Source organism: Streptopelia decaocto (assembly GCF_964273445.1).
Source record: "Streptopelia decaocto genome assembly, chromosome: 5".
Classification (NCBI taxonomy): domain Eukaryota; kingdom Metazoa; phylum Chordata; class Aves; order Columbiformes; family Columbidae; genus Streptopelia; species Streptopelia decaocto.
The window spans coordinates 5,839,544-5,860,680 of NC_138659.1; the positions used below are offsets into that span (position 1 = coordinate 5,839,544).

The 21,137-nt window shown below is 47.0% G+C and overlaps 1 protein-coding gene across 1 annotated transcript in view; it reads left to right on the plus strand.

Annotated features, from left to right (window-relative positions):
* RGL1 (ral guanine nucleotide dissociation stimulator like 1) overlaps nt 1-21,137 on the plus strand; it is a 79,023-nt gene that overhangs the window by 54,989 nt on the left and 2,897 nt on the right. The window contains exons 9-16 of the mRNA XM_082054809.1: nt 885-969; nt 3,128-3,217; nt 4,409-4,495; nt 5,510-5,542; nt 7,011-7,132; nt 7,950-8,039; nt 9,968-10,157; nt 11,055-11,315. Of these exons, the coding sequence (XP_081910935.1) occupies nt 885-969; nt 3,128-3,217; nt 4,409-4,495; nt 5,510-5,542; nt 7,011-7,132; nt 7,950-8,039; nt 9,968-10,157; nt 11,055-11,315 (958 nt within the window). The remainder of the gene's footprint in view (nt 1-884; nt 970-3,127; nt 3,218-4,408; nt 4,496-5,509; nt 5,543-7,010; nt 7,133-7,949; nt 8,040-9,967; nt 10,158-11,054; nt 11,316-21,137) is intronic.

A 21,137-nucleotide genomic window follows, 5' to 3' on the forward strand; every position in this document is an offset into this window, starting at 1 on the left:
CTTTTTTTGGGTCTGACTGCTATGGGGTTCTCTTTGATACTGAGGGGACAACCTGCCCTTGGGGACACTGGGTCTCTCCTGTCCTTTGCAGCATATTGGGTCTTCCCCAACCTATTTGAAAAGCTCTGGCACTGGCTACTCAGTCAGCTAAAGGGCACTGTGATCCCTGCCTCTTGTCCTCTCTGCTGTGAAGCCGCAGGAGGTCCAGGTTGCTGCAAACACTCATTAATCCCCTCCTGGTCTGACATTGCCTTAAAATACATCCCCAAACTACAACATCCAAATCTGTATTGAAGACAATACTTCTGACAGGAGGAAACCTTTTTGTGCAGCTGGCATAATTACTGCTTGCCAAACAGACACCAGAAATCTCTTGCAGGAAAGATGCTGTTCTGCTTGGTCAGTTTGGGAAGAACAGATTTCTTTCCTTTCCCTCTGATAAATCAAAATGCGACTCTGCCAGGCAGTCTGTCACACTTCTGCATTTCCCCTGGCGGGGGGGGTGGTGTCTTTCCTTCCACTGCCCCGTGTTCCTGCTCAAAATATTGCATCTTGTGTGTATCATGTTGGGGTAACAGAAAGGGCCTTGTACGCTTAAATCCAAAGTGCATGGAACAGGGGGAAAATGAAGTATTTGGGATACCTCAGAGCTCTTGTTCTGTTCCTTTGTACCCATTTATCCACCTTCTTACAAGGATCTCATACCTGCAGTGTGACGATCCCAGGAAGGTTCCTGGTAGATGTGCAGCGTGTCATTGGGTGCATTTTGGTGCTGTTATCTTTTATATGCCCAACTGTTTTACTTGCCCAAGAGAAAAATAGTAATCTGATCTGATTCAGAGTGCTTACAAATAATTTACATGATTTAATCTTTTCCTCTACAGGGACGTAATGCTGATGTTCGAGGAGCTGTCTGATATCTTCTCAGACCATGACAACTATTTGACAAGCAGGGAGCTGCTGATGAAGGTGGGAATTAGTTTAAGTTGCAAGGCTTGTGATCTCAAATCAAAGCCAAGCTCAGCCCTTTTTCTAACCAACTGAACTCCCGTATGCGGTGCTTTGGGGAAGAACAGGTCTGTAAATCCTGGGCTTTTCTGCTGGGGTGAGAGGTACTGCACAGCGTAATTTGACGCAGGTGAGTTACAAATGAGCACTTTGGCTCTATACCTCTCTGTACAGACACGAACCACTGGCTCGTGCACCCTCGGGCAGCCCTGGCACAGCTCAGGTTTGCACTGGTGAGCGCTGAGCAGCTCCACAGGAGATTCTCAGCTGGGTTGCGCTCCTGTAATGCTTTTGGCTCCACTGGAACGATGCCACTGGGCTTCAGCTGAGGAATTAAACCAAGATGTTTATCTGACTATCCTGTACCTTTCTTGGAACTAGAAAACAGGGCTGGGAATTTCGAAGGAACAGGCTTCCTGCTCCGTGTGTGGCCAGATGGACAACAAAGCAGGCTCTGTCCGAAACACTTGGACTTGTGCGCTCTCCTGGGCAAACCCCAACAAACTCAGGAGCTTGAAAGGAGTGAGGAAGAATAGCAGGGAAGGGTTATATTCTGTAGGCACTAAGGAATGTTTCTGGCACTTTTTTCTGTTTACATTAAAAAGTTCCTGTAAACTGGTGAACCAGTTTACTCTTTGGCAGTTCTGTGCAGTCCATCTGGCATTTGTACCTTACCCCTTGCCTTGGTATCTGAAAGACTGTGTTTTATTCAGGGATGATGAGTGAACACATTGAAACCTGTCAGTCTGTTTTGTTTATCTTCCATTTGTCAACATCTGTAGCTGAATTTTAAAGCTGGTGAAACAATAATAAGCATAGAGGGAAAATGTGTGTTCAAAACAGATTATTTGGCTAAATATTAAAAAGACAAAACAACAACTCAGTCTGAGCCCAGACCTTCTGGCTCCCAGCAAATCATTCTATCCAGCTGCCTGTAAGTAGATTTGCAAAACATTTTGAAAGCGACGAGGAGAGAAAAATTCCACACAATAGCTAGAACCTCTCTCCTACTTCTCCTCTTGGACAGTTTTGTAACAATTGGAGGATTAGTGTCCACTGAATCCTTCAAGTCTTTGTTTTTCTTTCACTATAAATAGTCTCTCTAGGGGAAGCTGTGTTTGACCTTGCCTGTCCATCCTGCAAATGTCAGTGTAGAGCAGACAAAATGCCACAGGAACCAGGTTGGCTGGCGCGGAGAGGGAGCACCGTGTTCCCTCCTCCCCAGACAACGGCTCTGCTGCAGTTTCAGCTCCTGTGCCTGCCCGCCGGCAGCTGCTGGAGAAGCTCGAGTTTATCTTTCAGTATCTTGAAGACACGGACACAACGCTCCTTTTTTCATTTGCTCCTGTTTTTCAGCCAAGGAAGGAAATAATCTGTTCATTAACTGCGACTGGGAGAGGTAAACATTGTAATGAGAGGAGCTTTACAAGTGCAGGCTGTTGTTTTGTGCCTCTTCAAAAAACATTCATAATGATTCATGTCCCATCTATCCGACCACTGGAAAAAATAACAATAACTCCCAGCATCCTGTATGGATCCAGGGAAATAAATGCTATTGTGAAATAGCTCATCCATTCACAGCAAAGCTTGAATTGTGAAGATGAAAACCTTTTACTTTCATTTCCTGTGTGGTTTTGGATTAGTCAGTAAGCCACAGATGCTGGATCTCTGTGTTGCAGCATAAGAAAAACAACAAAGCATTAAAGATGATAGAAATGTTTGCTTGTAGCTTTCCTGATTAAGAAATTAAACAGAAATTTTGAGGTCAAGATTGTCAGGATATAGAGCTCAAAGAAGCTTCTGGACACCTGAAGTATATCTATGCTTCTCTGATTTGAACTCTCAGGAGATTTTTGACAGCACTTAACTTTGGCTAAATAGAGCCATTTTGCAGAAAAATTCATCCTGTGGGATTTTGTCCGAAATTCCAAGTCAGTGTATGAGTCCCAGAAAATTAGGGTACATGTGAATGTGTACATGCACGTATCTGCACAGCAAAGATTTTTGCTGGCCTAGCTTGTGTGGTTAAATGTATCTGCAATTGTTTTACACAGATGTAGTTGCCAGCTTACCACTTAGCTCCTCCATTAACAGCCGTTAATTCCATTTTAACTCACAGGAAGGAACATCCAAATTTGCAAACCTGGACAGCAGCGTGAAAGAAAATCAGAAAAGGACACAGAGGCGACTGCAACTTCAAAAAGATATGGTGTGTCTGGAGTCCTTTTCCTCCCATTTTTGAAGTGGTAACATGATTTAACCTTAATTAGTGGATTATATAAGAAGTAAACATCTAGAAAGGTATTTAACGAAGTGAGTATGCAGTAGGTGATGCTCTTGTATGTGGACGGATGCAGGGCCCACGTTTCATCCCTGCCCCAGTCAGGTCTGGGATAGCTGGGCGTACAGGTTTGCTGCTCCCGTCCCCACCTGCATTTGCTTCTCATCCCAACCAGCTGGTCATAAGTGATTGATGATTATAAACATGTGTTCATCATTTTCAACTATCTTGGTTTCTGTCCTACAAGAAAGAATTCCATTAACTACTCCTGTTACGCTTGAGAGAGAAATACAGGGAAAGCCACACTATTTTTATGTAGTAAAATGCATCATGTAAATACCAGAATTCTTGTGATCAAGAAAATTAACTCTGGCCAGCGCAGAAATCTCCTTTACTTTTAAACAAGCTCATGAAGCTTCTGTCATACCAGCTTGAAAATGGCACAGGCTTCTGCAGAGATTGGTTTGTAAAATGTGTCCAGTTTCCAGTCAGCTGGTAAAAATGGCTTTTGTCTCGAAGTCAGCAAAAATTTAAAAGGATGGGGGGAGAGAAATCTGTAGTAGGGAGGCAAAAGTGCTGAATGTGATTTTTTTTAATATATATATATATTTTTTTTAATTTGTTTGTTTGACTGGAAAAAATATGGATCCTTTTGGATGGTAGTAACAAGTGTTTTCTTCACAAGTGTAGCAACAGCCTGAACTCTACAACTGCTAGCAGGCTAGAAAGTTTAACTTTTGAATAATCACTGTTAAAATGCAGTGAATGGCTGGGGCAGAGGATCACTTCTTGGAGGAAAAAACCTGTGACTTGATTTGACTTCACTGTCATGTGGGACAGCAACGTAATGAAGTAAAAATCCGCTGGAATGAAGCAGAGAGAGAAGCTGCTCACACAGAGCAGCCAGGACCATGCCCCAGCTGGGGCTCGATGCTGCTTCCACAGCCGTGTTTTCTGGTGCCCCACGGTTAGAAATCAGTGTCTAGTGGCAATATTGTCATATAAACCCACCTGGCAGTATCCGTGAGAGCATCCCATGCTCATTAGCATTCAATTCTAGCATTCTAATTGTTACCATTTCTCAGTCCATTAATCCAGCGCTGCTCTGATTGTTTGCAGGGAGTCATGCAAGGCACGGTACCTTACCTCGGTACCTTCCTCACCGATCTTGTGATGCTGGACACAGCCCTTCAGGATTATCTCGAGGTATTTTGGGGCAATTTTTGGAATCCTAAATACCCTCCCTGCCCTCCCAGCACTTCTGCTCCTGTATCTTCTATTGGGTTCTTGTGTAGCTCTTTTAAGAGGAATCTGTTTTCAAAGCTTAGCATTATATTCAGTTTTGTTTTCTTAGGATAAAAATGTGAAGAAAGCCAGCTTTCCATTATTGTGTTTTATTTTTCTGCAAACAACATTTTAGGTGTAAAGATTTCTGTAAAAAAATGGTAAAACACCCCGAATCACCAATTCAGCTCTTCAGGCTGCTCACTGAAGTGCTTCAGTATCAACTCGGGCATGTCCGAGCCCTGAAGCTATTAGAGATTTGCTTTTTCATTGCTCTGTAGCTGCACAAGGAGCTGCACAGGGGCTCAGGGTGGGACAGATTTTCAAAGGTGTTTCTGTGCAAAGGTTTTCAAACACCTTTGAGAATCGGCCTCGTTAATGGAGACACTGAAGCAGCCACACTGCAGCCACTCAGCCGTGTGCTGGTGTGAGACCAGTGATGGGAATGGGCAAACACGCTTCTCCCTGGGCTGCTGCTTGGGTGGGTTTTTGCAAAGCTGCGCTCAGGCAGGCCCGCCTAAAGTTACAATAGAACTATTTTCTTGTTGGCCGTTTCCCTTCTGCCCATGCTGTGTGTTTGGTTGGTGTTTCAGATGCTGGGCACACACAGCACAGGCAAAAGCCCAGCTGGGTTCTTGTATGCAAAATCCTACTTGCGTTCTGCAGACGTGATCTCAACACAGCTTATACGAGCATTCTTGTCCTGGGCTTTTCTGCTTGGGCAGAGGCCATTCAGGCCATGAGGAGAGATGTCCTTTGCAGACGTGGGGACACAAGTGCTGTGGTTTATCCTAAAGCTGGAAACAGGTCTTTGTAGAAGCCTTTGGTCAGGGCAGGTCTGGCTTTTCCATTGGTGTCGCTACTTCATCCTGTTTGTGATTAATCCATCTGAGCCTGTGCTCTTCTCCTCTGATCCCTTCTCTTTCCTTCCAACAGGGTGGCCTGATCAATTTTGAGAAGAGGCGAAGGGTAAGTGGAACGTTGACTATTCTGTGATGGTTAGTTACTGATGCTCTCTGCTAGAGCGTTCTCTTGGCAAGGCCTGTTGTCTTTGCTCAGGCATATCCAACAGCCACTGATGTTAATGCAGATTGTGAGGAAGGAACTATCCCTGGCATGCTGTGAACCTCTGCCGGATTGTGAGGGGCAGCGCAGGAAGAGAAATTCCTTTTAGATGCGGGCAGCAGGGGAAGAGGAGCTGCAGGGCACTCGCTGCCACGGGATTTATATCTGGGGCACGTTCCCCCTGTTTGGTGTTCACGGGAACACATTACACGTGTTTGTTCTATGTGCTGGGAGCGAATCAGACCTGCTGGCCTGAGACCTTTGCTGGCCACAAGATACAGTTTGTGACCATCTTCCTTGTGCTGCAGTAAATAGTTGTGGGTAAAAGGTGCAGAGAGCGAAGCAGGTACCTGGGACTGAGAAATCAAGGCTCAGTGTTTCCTTCCAGCCTGAGCCTTGTTGGTCAGAGATCAGTAGGAGCAAAGGTGCCGGGGTTTCCTCTGTCCGAGGGCAGTTGCGCCAGATCTCCGCTCTGGGGTCTGCAAGCAGACATGGTTTGGCTGTGATGGAGCTGTTTCCTTCCCTCGGCTGCTTCAAGCTCCACAAACCACCGCTCGGACTTGCCGTGTATGCAGAACCGCGCGGGCCAGGATACTCATGAGATACACGAGCTGCTCCGTGCTCATCGGTCCAGCTTCACACAAACAGTGGCAGAGCTGAACTGCGCTGAGAGCTCAGCTCTGATTCCATAACCTGCTCTGACATGAGGGGTTATAAGAATTATTTTGGGCAAGTGTGTGTGCAAGCGGAGTGAGGGAAGAGCAGCGCGTTCCAGTCACACGTTGGGGGCAGCGTTTTGTGTTCCTCTGGTGCAAGTGTGGGTGCAGGACGTGCGGAGCCGGGGAGGATCAGGCTCTGCTTTCATCACAGGCACCTCTAGTTATTTCCCTTGCTTAGTGCCTGAGAACCGCCTACGTACAGAGCATGATTCCTCTCTCAGCACCGCTCTGGCCACGCAGGGGTGAGCGGGAAGGGTGAGCTGAAGAATCTGTGACTGTTTGCTCCCCTTGTTCCCAGAGGCACAGCCAGCAGTACTGCTGTTCAGTGGGTTTGCACCAGCATTACACTTGGTTAGTACTTGGGAAAAGTTCTGTGGTAAAGTATGGTTCCTTGTGTTTGTCGTCTAATTTGTGCGTGTCTGACAGAGTGTTCACATTCAGATGCTCGTTATGGATGCTGGGGAAAAAACAAACAAAAACCTTCGCTGTTTGGAAAACTGGTTCTTGAAATAGCCAGTTATTCAACTGAAACTGAACTTCAGGTTGAACGAAGTTTCTCCTGGATCTGTTGTTGCATGTGTTGAGTATACGAATGAGTCTGTGTGGCTTCATCATGTTTGCTAATTAGAATTCCTATTTGATTATTTTCTCAGGAATTTGAAGTAATCGCCCAAATTAAGCTCTTGCAATCTGCATGTAACAGCTATTGCATGACACCAGATGAAAAATTCCTGCAGTGGTTTAGGAGGCAGCAGCATTTAAGTGACGAGGAGAGGTAGGTTCTGAGCCCAGCTGGCGAAGCAGCTCTTCTTCCCCCGCACCCACCCGCAGGCAAGTTCTCTCCGCTGCCAGAAGCTGCCGCACGCTGCTGCTCCCGGAGAGTGGAAATACATCTGCCTTCTGTGGAACAGCTGGAGAAAACCTGCAGAAAATGCTGAGCGGGGTTGAGTTTGGAGACTGGAAGTCAGGCTTTTGACTTGGAAACGTGATAGTCTGTTGTGTCTGGGCTGTCTGTGTGCCCAGAGACGCGCTCGGAAGAGGATCCCGAGGGATATCAAGATGCAGCGGTTGTGTGTTGGGCTGTGGATGTGGCAGCTGGGAGCCAGGGCAACACACAGAGCTCACTGAGTGCCCACCAGATCAGTGTCTCCTGGGCAGCTGGGGCGGGTTGTGCAGCCTCACTGAGTTCTATGCTACTGCACATGCTGCTAGGCCAGCCCAAGGCTATTTAGTTACAGCATTTTAAGATCTCCGCTAGGTATTTGAATACTGCTCTGCCACGCTAAGGGTGTAAGCACAGATACATACTTGCATGTACTGAATCATAGTAAAAAAATGTCAGCTTATCCAAGATTTACATGTTAAGTATGTTTTTTAAATAAAATTACTAATGTCGTCCAAAAAAGCATGAGGTTTTAAAAATTATTATAAAGAAGTAAAATATCTCCTTCACCATGGTAAAATGCAGACAGAGCTGCCTTCCTCATTGGGGGATGCAACCCTCTGTGAAGTGGGAATAACCAAAGGTTTCTTATATTTCTCAAATATTGCTTCTTCGAGACATATAACTAATAGTACTGTCTGTTCTGCAGTTTCAGCCTTTCGCGTGAGGTTGAAGCGGCTGCCGACACCAGCACCACGTCACCCAAATCTCGGAAGAGCGTGGTGAAGAGATTCAGCCTGTGAGTACGACGGGGAGAGGGGGGTTTGGTGTGTGAATATGAACTGGAATAAATCAAACAAGCAGCGCATACTCATTTCACCAGCTGACAAACCTGGCTGGGGATCCAGAGCACTGCAGTACTGTAAGGAGACACCACCAGCTAGAAATACGTATTTCTGTCTGAAGTTGTCCCTTTCTATTGGTATAAGTAGTCATGAGGATTATTGATGATTAAAGAGATTAGAAACAATCAAGCCTTCCTAAGGTGCCAGACAAAGGAGCAATTTTAGTGCTGGATTAGAAATCCAATATCTGCTGTGTAATTGAATGCAGTAGCAAAACAGAGTAAATATGGATAAAGCCCAGCCTATTTTTGGTCTCATGTGCTGTACACATACAAAAAATTCCTTGCAGCGTTTTAATATGAAAATTAAGGTTAGCAAAATGGCATTTGATAATAGAATCAATCTGTAGGACTGCCTTCAAGTCAGAGAAGGAAGAAAAATCAGGGAGACATGGTCCAATTCGGTGGGTGGAGAACAGGGGCCGCAGCTCAGCACACGCAGGAAACAAGACGCCAGCAGGAATTCAGGGAAAGCTGCAGGGAATGAAAGCAGAGATCGAGGACCAAAGGAAAAATATCGGAAAGGTGAGAAATTTGAACCTGGAGAGCAGATATGAAGGGACTCCCACATACCAGTGGCATGACAGGCTGAGGGGAAATGATTAATTTAGTGCCACAGTCGGCTCTGAACCCTCCTGTTTGGTTCTTGTACCTGGTTTGCCCAGAACAGCCACTGCAGGTTCAGGGCTGAGGGAAAAATCGCTGTTTTCAATCTAGAATTTTGAGTTCTGATACGCAAAAAAATCCTGGCAGCTGTTCGGAAGGTGTTTTGGGTTGATGGTGCCGTGTTCTGAGAACGTGAGCTTTGAAGATGACAGTGCCTGAACTCCGGTGGCCTGTGCTTTGTGTCTCCCTTGGCACGTGCCTCAGTGTTGTCCCTGCGGAGCACAGGCCTTCGTGTCTCATTTCTGACTGCGTTTCAGTGCTGCAGGATTGGAGTTTACTGTATTGAGTTTGTTTACACTGTGCAGTCTTTGTCTAAAGAATTGTTGCATCTGCACTCTGAATGCCTTCTGCAAATTAATACTGTGGAAAAGACTGGCATAATTCATCCTGGAAACAGTGACACCTCTCTCAATTGTTTGAAGTCATGACTGCATGCTGCCATAGCATCTAATTCACCTTGCTCCTCTCCCTTGTATATTATACAAGTTTGTTTCCTTTGCCACTCCTTGAAATTTCCTTGACCTGCATTTAGAAATTAGTCTGGGAGAGGGAGAGCGCCTGTAATTTACACTTTCTTGTGATCTCCTCCTTGTGTACATTGTTGAGACTCTTAGGGAGAAACTGGTACCTGTGGCACATTTATTGAATTGCAAGGATTTGCAACGGGGGATATATTTGCCCTTTGAAAACCTTTGCCCGGTGTGTTTTCTTGCGTTACCTCTCATGTGTTGGTTCGCTTCTGGTGACCGAGTATTTTGAGCTGCCTTGTGTCAGAGGGACCAGGAGCCCCCAGGGGAGGAGCTGCCATGGCTCTGCCTTGTCCCTCGTTGCTTGGAGTGTAAATGCTTCAGGTTCACCATCAATCATTTCCTGGCGAGTGAGTCTGATAATTAACAGACTGACCAGGAGTCTCGTTTGTGACAGTGAGCATTAGCTCTGACTTTGGCCTTGCAGCTGGCTGGGACACTGGGTCAAGAAGGTTTTGTCTTGGTGAGTAACAAGCTCTGTAAACAACAGGGAGGAAATGAAAACAATAGGCCACTCGAGATAGGAAAACACAACACTATGTCAGATATTTGAAGCAACTGACAGCTTTGCTCAGCCCAGCTCTGTTGTGCTTTCCCTCACCAGCTGTTGCACTTGCTTTTCTCTCCTAGGCTGTTCCTGGGCTCCGAGGTGATTGCCCACAGCACACCTGTCAAAGCGCAGCCCAAACCTGCTCCAGGTGGGAGCTCTGGGGAAAGCACAGACACAGCCAGTGTTTCCTCCTGTGAGTTTAATCACTCCGAATCAGAAGACATCTGCACCATCACTCCTATTGACACTCCTGATGAGCCTCAGCACAAGGTAGGGCCTGAGCCCCTTTGCCAGCATAGCCTGTGCAAGGCTGCAGGCAGCCCCAGGCCTGGTGGTCTTGACTAGAGCATTGCTTGTGATGGAATGGAGTGACTCTAGGAATAAATGTGTAAAAGTGGAAGCAATACAGTCATGAATTTTGCACAATCTATGTTGCCGAGATACAAGGCAGACTGAAGTTCTCCTTCCCTGAAACCAGATGTTCTTGTGGTGCCTGGCAGTGTTTTGGGGCTCAGTGAGGGCCTGGAGAAGCAAGAGGTTAATTTTTCTTGTGCTTTTTGGGGCTGGTGAGCACATTTCTGCCTTTGAGCCTGTGGGCAGTGGGGTGAGGAGCCTGAGCATCACTGCTGGTTCTTGGCACACCACGTGTGACGTTAGCAGCGAGGTGGACCAGAGGATTTATAAGTCCCCAAACAAAACCAAATGAAACAGGAAAAGGGTCAGCTGCAGAGGAATAAGCTCAACAGCTCATCATTTCATCCTTGAATATCTCAGGTCTGATGGGTGGTTCTGCTGTTGGCAGCCTGCTCAGCTGTAGCTGGAAAAGCGAGTGGCGCCCCCAGCACTGTCCCAGTCTGTCCCAGTCCCTGGCTGGTGCCCACAGCCTGATTCTGGTCCTTGTATCTGCTGCCACCTCCTGGCCTGCTCTGAGAGGCAAGAGCCAGTGGCGCAGGGTCTGGCACAGCGAATTGGAAAGACATTTTCATTAAAACGGTGAAATGAATCAAGTGAAGATCACTTTTTCTGGAGGCAGGGAATCCCACTGCCAGCCTAGTACAGGTGGCTGAGGGTTTTGTAGATGCCTCCTGCTTCCTCCAGCTCTTCCTCCAGAATAACACACAAAATGTCTGGGTTATGAGAATGCTTTTCTTTCATTCTATTGTGTAGTTCCCTGAAACCTCCTCCTCCTTCTGTACCACCGACCACGCCACAGACACATCTTCCTTGGGGGTGTCATCTTTGATCCCGTCCCCTCCCTTGCTGCCATCTGATGACAAGTGCTCCGAGAAGTGCCCCGACTCCATGACACCTGTTACCTCAAAAGAAGTGCCTCCAGTGCAGCCAGTTTACAACCAGCAGAACAAAGACACCTGCATCATCCGCATCAGTGTAGAAGACAACACTGGCAACATCTACAAGAGCATCCTGGTGAGTAGTGTGGAACAGCAAAATGCTGTTACTGTGGGTGGTGGTTTCACTCCAGGTAACTTAAATGGTGCTTTTAGTTTCAGAAACACCTATTCACTAATGAAACCTCCTTGAAAGGGAAAAGGATGGCTGAGCTTAGCTTTTGAGTGATGCCTAACTAAACCAAAATTATCTCAAGTCAGCAGCATAAGTCCAATTGTGCTCAACAGCCAGCTCAGCGTTATATTGAATTCACACGTTTACAGATTCACCCATAGTGCGGGGTCAGGCTGTGGTCATTGACGCACTTACAGATTCACAAATAGTATAATATATAAGTCTGTGCGTATCCAGTGAGAAATTCTCATGACTAGATTCACAAATAATGAGATTTATTGAAGCAACAGGTACAAGTTCTTTTAGATTGCTGGTGATAAAATACACTGTCTGCAAAAATACACTTTCGTTACAAAAATACACTTTGGTACCAAATACATATATTCTAAGATGACTATATAGTGTTACTGATGTTGTTAACAAATACAAGCTCAGTTTCTAAGTTTCCTGGGGAAACACTTCGTATAAGCAAGTGTGCAGGTGTTACCCAAAGGCGTCCTTATGGGTGGGGAGGAGAGGTTTAGCCTGTTAATGGTCCCAGAAGTCTGCAATGCCATCTCCTGGACTTCTCAGTGATGGCATCTCCCCGAACTTTCCCATCATTAGGGTATTTTATACTATTTTCTATGTTTAGGTGGAACTTGAGTGACTCTGGCCATACATACCTTTGTTTTTGTAGAATTCTCTCAGTTTTAAAGGTATAGACTTAGAAGAATTCAGAGCATGCTTAAGCGAGAATGGATGCAGGTAGCTTTTGGGATGGAGGTGTGTTTTGGTATTATGAGATAATAATGAGCAAAGTTCATCCACAGGACAGATTTGGCACAACTGCTAGCTCAGCAGCCAGCATTTTGGATGGAATATTCTCTCTTGACAGCAACTACGTGCACAGCACCATCTAGTTCCGTACCTGCCGTGCGCACAGAGCCTGGCCGCGGTATCTCCACACCGCTCCACCCTCCGTGCTCCTCGGTGCCCGCACACTGAGCTCCCCATGTGCGAACATCTAAGGATGCAGGCCAGGCTGGGGGGAACCACTGCAGAGCAGATTCCTTGTGTGCTGAGCAGCTGCTGTATGTGCTGACAATGTGGATGCAACTTTACTCTCAATAAGTGTGCCTTTGATAATTAGTTTCAATAATTTGCTGCCTCAGTAAATATTCCACATATCTACCCCGTGACCATACTCACTCAAGCTTCACAATATTTAGATGGGATTGGGGATGTCAAATGAGTGCTTGTTGTGCGGATTATCAAGTACATCTACATCTTGTGGAGATATCAGATAGGCTAGATGTTTTGTCACAAGCCAAATTCTAACATATAGTGCTATTATTAAAACAAGACACAACAAAGTGGGTATTGATAGGACAACGATAGGATGTGGCATTTTGTTAAAGGGTCCAGTAGCAGTTGGTGACCATCCGAAAAGTGTCCCACCAGCTGTGTTCTCAGTCCTTCATCACTGGTCCTAGCACGTGGTGTTTTTCTTCTGCATCATGATGGAAAGAATCAGTTTTTTGTCCATTCTCTTTGACATGTCACAGCAATCAATGTAAATCATCATGCTGGAGGAGTTTCTTCAGCAGGGTGAGATCCATTCCCATGGGGGTAGGCAGCAGATCGTGGATGAGCTTGTAGTCAGATTGCAGCAGCTGAGTTGTGACAGGAGCTGCATAACTAAAATCACATGCTATGCTTTCAGTAAAGTTACAAATATTAGAATGATTATTGGTAGCTACTGTAATGTTGTCTGCAAGTATGGACTCACAGACAGTTCTCATACATGCACATCCTTTTCCAGTATGTACAAGCATGGTTTCAGGATTTTTGTGAGGATGAACCTCGAAGTGGCGAATGTTTTGCTCTGTGTCAGGACAAATGTCTTGAGTTTTGATGGTGTGCCTTTCACAGATGAATCCTTGTTGTTGTCGCACAATGCATGCATCAACAGCAATGGTTTGCCATTTATTTCCTTTTTGTTGCGCCCGTACTCTGCTCCATCAGATAAAAGTATCACTCCGTTGAGATTCAATCCTAACACAATGATTTGGTATATGGTATGTACCAAAGCATTGTATATGGTTAGGACGAATGCTGTGACAGTGCTCTTGATGGGGTTGTAGGAAAAACTGACCAAATGCCACCAGGATTGAATTTCTTCTTGAATTCAGTTGTGTTATCCCAAATCACCTTCCAAATTTCAGTGGGTAGGGCGCCTTCTTCACCTTCCTTTATGATGGTGGTCATCATTGATTGTATCCACAATTGAGCTTGGATACAATTAAGAGCTAAAGAAACATTACTCTAGGCTACTTCAAGTGCATTTACAATCAACTGGTGATCCTTTTCATCAGTTGTTTCCTACTGAGGTAGTTTACCAGATAAACATTGGTTGGTTCCCAATGCTACAAGACCGTAGTAGGTAATTCAATTTATTTTGGTCACTAGTCACTGTGACTACATTGTTTCCAAGTACTTCAGCATCTATACTGTTTAAGACTCCCAGTCCTGTCCTGAGACACTGCTCACATCTCTCCTTGGTCATTCAAGAGAGGTGAGGCTTCAAGCACACAACCCTGCTGACCATCCCGTCCAAGATGTACTCAGGAATGGTGAGCAGGTATGTTTAATTGTGGAGATGTTAATTTGCATTGATTCCTGTTTGAGGGACTGTGATGGATTACACAGCATCTGCTGCTGCCTTGTATTTTTTACTACATATGGTCCAATTTTGGAAAGTTGTGGCATCAACCTCTTTTTCCTTAGTGGAGCTGAGGTGGGGATTACTGTGGTGGATGGTACAGGATCAGTTTTCACACACATGAAGTTCATTGTTAACGCTTATTAATTTGAGGCTCGTCATCTCATCAACTATATACTGACTGGTGTCAGTTGTTGAGCAGCAACTGGCATTGTGGAGACATTAAACTTCAGTCTCATTGTTGACCTAGACTATTGTAAGTGATTCAGGTACCTGATTTGTTTCACAGCACACACAAACACTTTCCGGAAAGGTTCTCCTGACTCTTTATAATTCATGTGAATCAACTTCCCATCAGTTTGGTTAAATGTATCAAATAGTTTCTTGGAAGGGTCGTGTGGGTCTGTTTTTCTGATACGTGTCCATCCTGTGGCAACCATGGAGCGGGTGTATTTAGGTCAGGTTTAAAGCTAAATGTTAGGCCTATGATGGATGGACGCCTGTTTTTGTTGCCAAAGGCACGTTACAGAAGTGGGTTCCATCAGGGTAAAATTTAGCCAACAATCTAACCTCTCAGAGGTGCAAGGCTTTGTTATTCTTGACATTGAGAGCAAGGTACTGTTGGATACTACCATGAACGCTTTTTTTGTATGTAGTTTTGTTGATCATTCTACATCCTATTGGAATTTTTTCTCCAGATATTCTCTTCAAAAGGGGAATCAACGTTTTCCTGTCCCAACCCCACTCATTTTCTAAGTATGTGTAGGTTCTGTGTATGACCATGGTAGCTAAGTTCAAATTTCCACTAATGGAAGGTAGTCCTATACTTCCATTGTAGGCAACACGAGTGTGGGACCATGGCCATTCTGGGTCCCTTTGGCTGCCAATCAAGGGAAACCAGATGGTTAAGGTAAAAAATAATGCCATGAATCCAATTTGTTGGTTTATCACCTCGAAATTTAGGGGATCTAGATAGGTGTCTGGAGATCTAGATGCATTTGAGGTTGGTATCAGCAGTTCCTTCAGGATTCCTGTGAATACAAAAAGAAGGTATGCTCCGTTGGGCATACAATCAGCAGGATTATTTAAAAAGAGGGTGTGATCCACTGGGTGCTGATCTGGTGTATTTTCCCTGAACAATCTTTAGTTTTCCATGCACAGGGATTTTTGGGTGGTGTTAGTACCACTGGTCCTGTTCCAATCTGGGGCATTTTCACCAGTACTGGTTGCCTGGTGTAAAATCCCATCAGGTATTCTACCAGCTTAGTGTGAACCTTTGGGGTAACTGAAGTAGCGAACGTGCAGAAATCTTTCATTTTATGTGCTTTATCCTGCTCCTGGAGAGAGAGTGCAGAGGAGGGTGACAAAGCTGGTGAGGGGCTGGAGCACAAGTGTGATGGGAGCGGCTGAGGGACCTGGGGGGTTCAGCTGGAGAACAGGAGCTGAGGGGAGACCTTCTGATCTCTGAACTGCCTGAAAGGAGCTTGGAGCCGGGGGGGGGTCAGGCTCTGCTCGCAAGTAACAAGCAACAGGATGAGAGGAAATCGCCTCAAGTTGTGCCAGGGGAGGTTTAGATTGGATATTAGTAAAAAAACTCTTCACAGAAAGGGTTGTGAAGCAGTGGAACAGGCTGCCCTGGAGGGGCTTAAAAAGTGTTTAGACGGGGTTCTTAGGGACATGGTTTAGTGCTGGAGTTTGGTTATGGTTGGACTTGATGATCCTGAAGGTCTCTTCCAACCAAAATGATTCTATGATTCTAATAATGCCTCTCCTGTCAGTGCCTGTAAGTGCCACTGCCAGCAAGGGATATTGCTGAACAGTGGTGATTTCAGAAGGGGTAAGGGCATAGATGTTTCTGATAAGTTCAGTTTCACTATGTGCAGCTGCTCCTTGTTCCCTGCAAAACTCCCTAGAGTTCCATCAGGGAATTTCCACGTTTGTCCACATAATAAATCAATTTATAGAATGTTAGTGTCAGTGGCACCAACCAGCACTTCAGCATTGTCTTTGCAGTAGGGCATTCTTTTATTTCTCTGCTGACTCCTGTGTATTTAACTCCTTGCCTACTACGTATTACACCAAGAGTTTCCACTGTCTTTTTAGAAATTACTGGCATTTGGGCTCTGGTATCAATAAGAAAGTCTGCTAAAACCTTTTGTGGTGCAATAAGAACTGCAATGGCAGGTTCGGAGCATTTATCAGAGACCCATTGAACTGCCAATATCTGCCAGGCAGGGTGGGAAGAAAGGTTTTTTGCTGGGATTCTGCCAAGTCAATTAGACTGAGTTCTGGCACGGGGTGCAGTTTCTTTAGAATCAGGGCTTTTTCGACTGGACGATTTCCTCAGATGGAGGAAATCGTCCAGTCGAAAAACCCCAGTATTTGGAGATTATTAAGTAGGCATGCCATGTAGCACTTGTTGGGGTACCCCCAACTCTAGGACTTTATGCCATTCATGTCATTTATTCCCTGGAGACATCCCAAGCCAGGCAGGACGGGGCTCTGAGCAACCTGAGGTGGTGAAGATGTCCCTGCTCATGGCAGGGGTGGCACTGGATGAGTTTTGAAGAGACCTTCCAACCTAAACCATATTATGATTCCACACCCTATCAAATTCACAGTATCACAGTATGTTTGGGATTGGAAGGGACCTCAAAAGCTCATCCAGTCCAATCCCCCTGCTGGAGCAGGAACGCCTGGGTGAGGTCACACAGGAACATGTCCAGGCGGGTTTTGAATGTCTCCAGAGAAGGAGACTCCACAACCCCCCTGGGCAGCCTGTTCCAGTGTTCTGTCACCCTTACTGAGAAGAAGTTTTTTCTCATATTTAAGTGGAACCTCTTGTGTTCCAGCTTGATCCCATTACCCCTTGTCCTATCATTGTTTGCCACCGAGAAGAGCCTGGCTCCATCCTCATGGCACTCACCCTTTATATATTTATAAGCATTAATAAGGTCACCCCTCAGTCTCCTCTTCTCCAAACTAAAGAGACCCAGCTCCCTCAGCCTTTCTTCATAAGGGAGATGCTCCACTCCCTTAATCATCTTTGTTGCCCTATGCTGGACCCTCTCCAGCAGTTCCCTGTCCTTCTGGAACTGAGGGGCCCAGAACTGGACACAATATTCCAGATGTGGTCTCACCAGGGTGGAGTAGAGGGGAAGGAAGACCTCTCTCGATCTACTAACCACCCCCCTTGTAATACACCCCAGGATGCCATTGGCCTTCCTGGCCACAAGGGCACAGTGCTGGCTCATGGTCATCCTGTTGTCCACCAGGACCCCCAGGTCCCTTTCCCATACACTGCTCTCTAATATGTAATTTCCCAACCTGTACTGGAACCTGGGGTTGTTCCTGCCGAGATGCAGGACTCTACGCTTTCCCTTGTTAAATTTCATTAGGTTATTCCCCGCCCAACTCTCCAGCCTGTCCAGGTCTCTGGATGGCAGCACAGCCTTCTGGCATGTCAGCCACTCCTCCCAGCTTAGTGTCATCAGCAAACTTGCTGATAGTACACTCAATTCCCTCGTCTAAATCGTTAATGAATATATTGAATAATATTGGCCCCAGTATTGACTCCTGAGGCACTCCACTAGATACTGGCCTCCAACTAGACTCCGCACCATTGACTACCACTCTCTGGCTTCTCTCCCTAAGCCAGTTTGCAACCCACCTCACTACTCTATTGTCTAGACCACACCTCCTCAACTTAGCTGTGAGGATGCTCTGGGAGACTGTGTCAAAGGCTTTACTGAAGTCAAGGTAGACCACATCCACCGCTCTGCCATCATCCATCCACCTTGTTACATTCTCATAAAAGGCTATGAGGTTGGTCAAGCATGACTTACCCTTGGTAAAGCCATGCTGACTGCCCCTAATAACCCTCTTACCCTTGACATGCCTTGAGATGGCACCAAGGATAAGCTGTTCCATTACTTTCCCAGGGACAGAGGTGAGGCTGACCGGTCTATAATTACCCGGGTCCTCCTTCTTGCCCTTTTTGAAGACTGGAGTGACATTTGCTTTCCTCCAATCCTCGGGCACCTCTCCTGTTTCCCAAGACTTGGCAAAGATGTTGGAGAGCGGTCCAGCAATGACTTCAGCCAGCTCCCTCAGTACCCGTGGATGCATCCCATCTGGACCCATGGATTTATGGATGTCCAGACTATTTAATTGCTCCCTAACCCAGTCCATCAACTAAAGCAAACTCCTCCATTGACCTGGCTTCATCCGGGGTCTCAGGGGTACCGGGCTCCCCAGGACAGCCTCCGGCAGAGTAGACAGAGACAAAGAAGGCATTCAGTAATTCTGCCTTCTCTGTATCTTCTGCCACCAGGGCACCCACCCCATTCATCAGTGGGCCTACATTGCCTCTGGTATTAGTTTTATCTGCTATGTATTTGAAAAAGTTCTTTTTGCTGTCCTTGACCCCTCTCACCAGCTGTAATTCTAAGGAGGCCTTGGCTATCCTAGCTGCCTTCCTACATCCTCTAACAGCAGCCTTATATTCTTCCCAAGTGGCCATCCCCTGCTTCCATGACCTGTAAACTCTCCTCTTCTGCTTGAGCATACCCAACAGCTCCCTATTCAACCACGCAGGCCTCCTGGCTCCCTTCCTTGACTTCCTACGTGTGGGGATGCTCTGATCCTGAGCGTGGAAGAAGCAATCTCTGAATGCAATCCAGCTATCTTGGGCCCCTTTTCCTTCAAGCAGTCTTGCCCATGGGATTTCCCCCAGCAATTGCTTGAAAAGGCCAAAGTTAGCCCTGCTAAAGTCCAGGGTTGCAATTTTACTTGCTATTCTGTTCCTGCCACACAAGATGCTGAACTCCACCATCTCGTGGTCACTGCAACCCAGGCAGCCCTCAACCTTTACTGCTTCGACCAGACCCTCCTTGTTAGTGAGGATGAGATCCAGCAGTGCACCTCTCCTAGTCGGCTCCTCCACCATCTGCATGAGGAAGTTATCATCAGTGCACTGGAGGAACCTCCTGGACTGTGGCTGGCTGGCTGAATGGTCCTTCCAGCAAACATCAGGGAAGTTAAAATCCCCCACAACAACCAGGGCCTGTGACTGTGAGGCCACTCTCAGCTGCCCATAGAAGGCCTCATCAACTTCCTCAGCCTGATCTGGTGGCCTGTAACAGACGCCCACAACAGTGTCACCCCTGCCAGCCTGCCCCTTGATCCTGACCCATACACTCTCAACTCGCTCGTCATCTACTCCTGGGCAGAATTTAATACATTGTAGTTGCTTTCTCACATAGCAACTCCACCACCACGCCTGGCTGGCCTGTCTTTCCTGAAAAGGGCATAGCCATCCATGACCACATTCCAGTCATGTGAACTGTCCCACCGTGTTTCTGTAATTGCCACCAGATCATAATCTCCCGACCGAACATAGGATTCTAAGTCCTCCTGCTTATTCCCCATGCTGTACGCATTGGTGTACAGGCATTTCAGGGAGCGAGCAGAGCACACCAGTTTCTCCCTAGGGGCAGAGGAGGCCACCTGGTCCTCATCAGTTTTAGAAGGTTGCCCCACTGGGACAAGCCCAGCTACAACCCCATCCCCCTTCGAGCCTAGTTTAAAGCTTTCCAAATGAGCCCAGCTAATTCCTGCCCCAGCATCCTTTTGCCCCTGCGAGATAAACCTTTCCCGCGTGACAGTGTCCGGACTGGTGTCTTATAAAACCAACCATTATCAAAAAATCCAAAGCCCTGCCTGTAGCACCAGTCTTGGAGCCAACCATTTAGAGACTGAATTTTCCTATTCCATCCCACATTGTCACTTGAAGATGGAAGGAGTGAAGAGAAGATCACTTGAGCCTCTGAGTCTTTCACCATCCTTCCCAAGACCTTGAAATCGTTCTTTGTTCCCCTCAGACTACGGGAAGCAGCTTCCTCCCCATCTGTCTGGAAGACCAGCAGCGGGTAGTAGTCTGTCGGGTGCACCAGTTTGGGGAGCTCTCTAGCGATATCCTTGATCCGGGCTCCAGGTAGACTACAAACTTCCCTAAGATGAGGGTCAACTCTGCATATTGGGCCCTCTGTTCCTTTCAGAAGGGAATTTCCTATTACAATCACCCTTCTTTCTTTCTTATCAGAGGCAGTCTTAAGTTGTGAAGTCAACCGCCTCTTCCTATGTGATCTTGTAGGCAGGCTTGGCACCACCTCCTCAACTACCTCTTCTTCAAGATCCAGGGCTTCAAACCTATTACGGAGGGGTACCTGGGGAGACAAAGCAGGCAGGGAGGGGGGCTGCCCGTGACACCGAACCGGAATACACTTCCAACCCTCGTCATCTTTTAGGTCCCGTACCTCTGCCCGACAGCAACAAGGGTGGGGCCGTCTCAGGACTTCGGCCTCTGTCTGAGAGGGCGGGAGGTCCATCTCCTTTTGGGGGGTACCTCCCTGGGACCTTTCCGACTGGCACGTCAGGGTGTTACTCCACCAGTCGATCTCCCTTTCACACTCTCTGATGGTCCTCAGCATCTCAACCTCCTCCTTAAGTTTCACAACCATGTCGAGCAGATCTTGCACCTGCTCACACCTCACACAGGTGGAGTGCTGGCCTCCCTCCCCCGGCAGCAGCAGGCTCTGGCACTCCCTGCAGCCGGAGACCTGAACAGCCACCGTTCGGGACAGAACCTCAGTCTGCGTTGCCACCATCTGTTTGAGACAAGCTCTCCTCCTGGAGGCGACCATGGTCGTCAGCAGTCTGGGATGCTGGCAATAAGTTAGAGGGGCTGACAAGCAACAAGTGCTCTCTGCACTCTGCTGCACAAGCTACCACACCCGCTGCTGTAGCACAGTGTGGGTGGGAGTCACCAGCTGCACAAGCTGGTTGCTCCTCTCTGCACCTGGTGGGCAGCGACTAGTCCCAAAGGCTTTTTCAAGGCAAGGGGAGGGGGTGTGGTCGCCGTCACCGTGGGAACGCCCCCGCCACGTCAGCCGCTCTCTCGCAATGGCTGCTGGGGCTGTGGGGATCGGGACCCGCCGGGAATCACGCTGTCCCTGTTCATT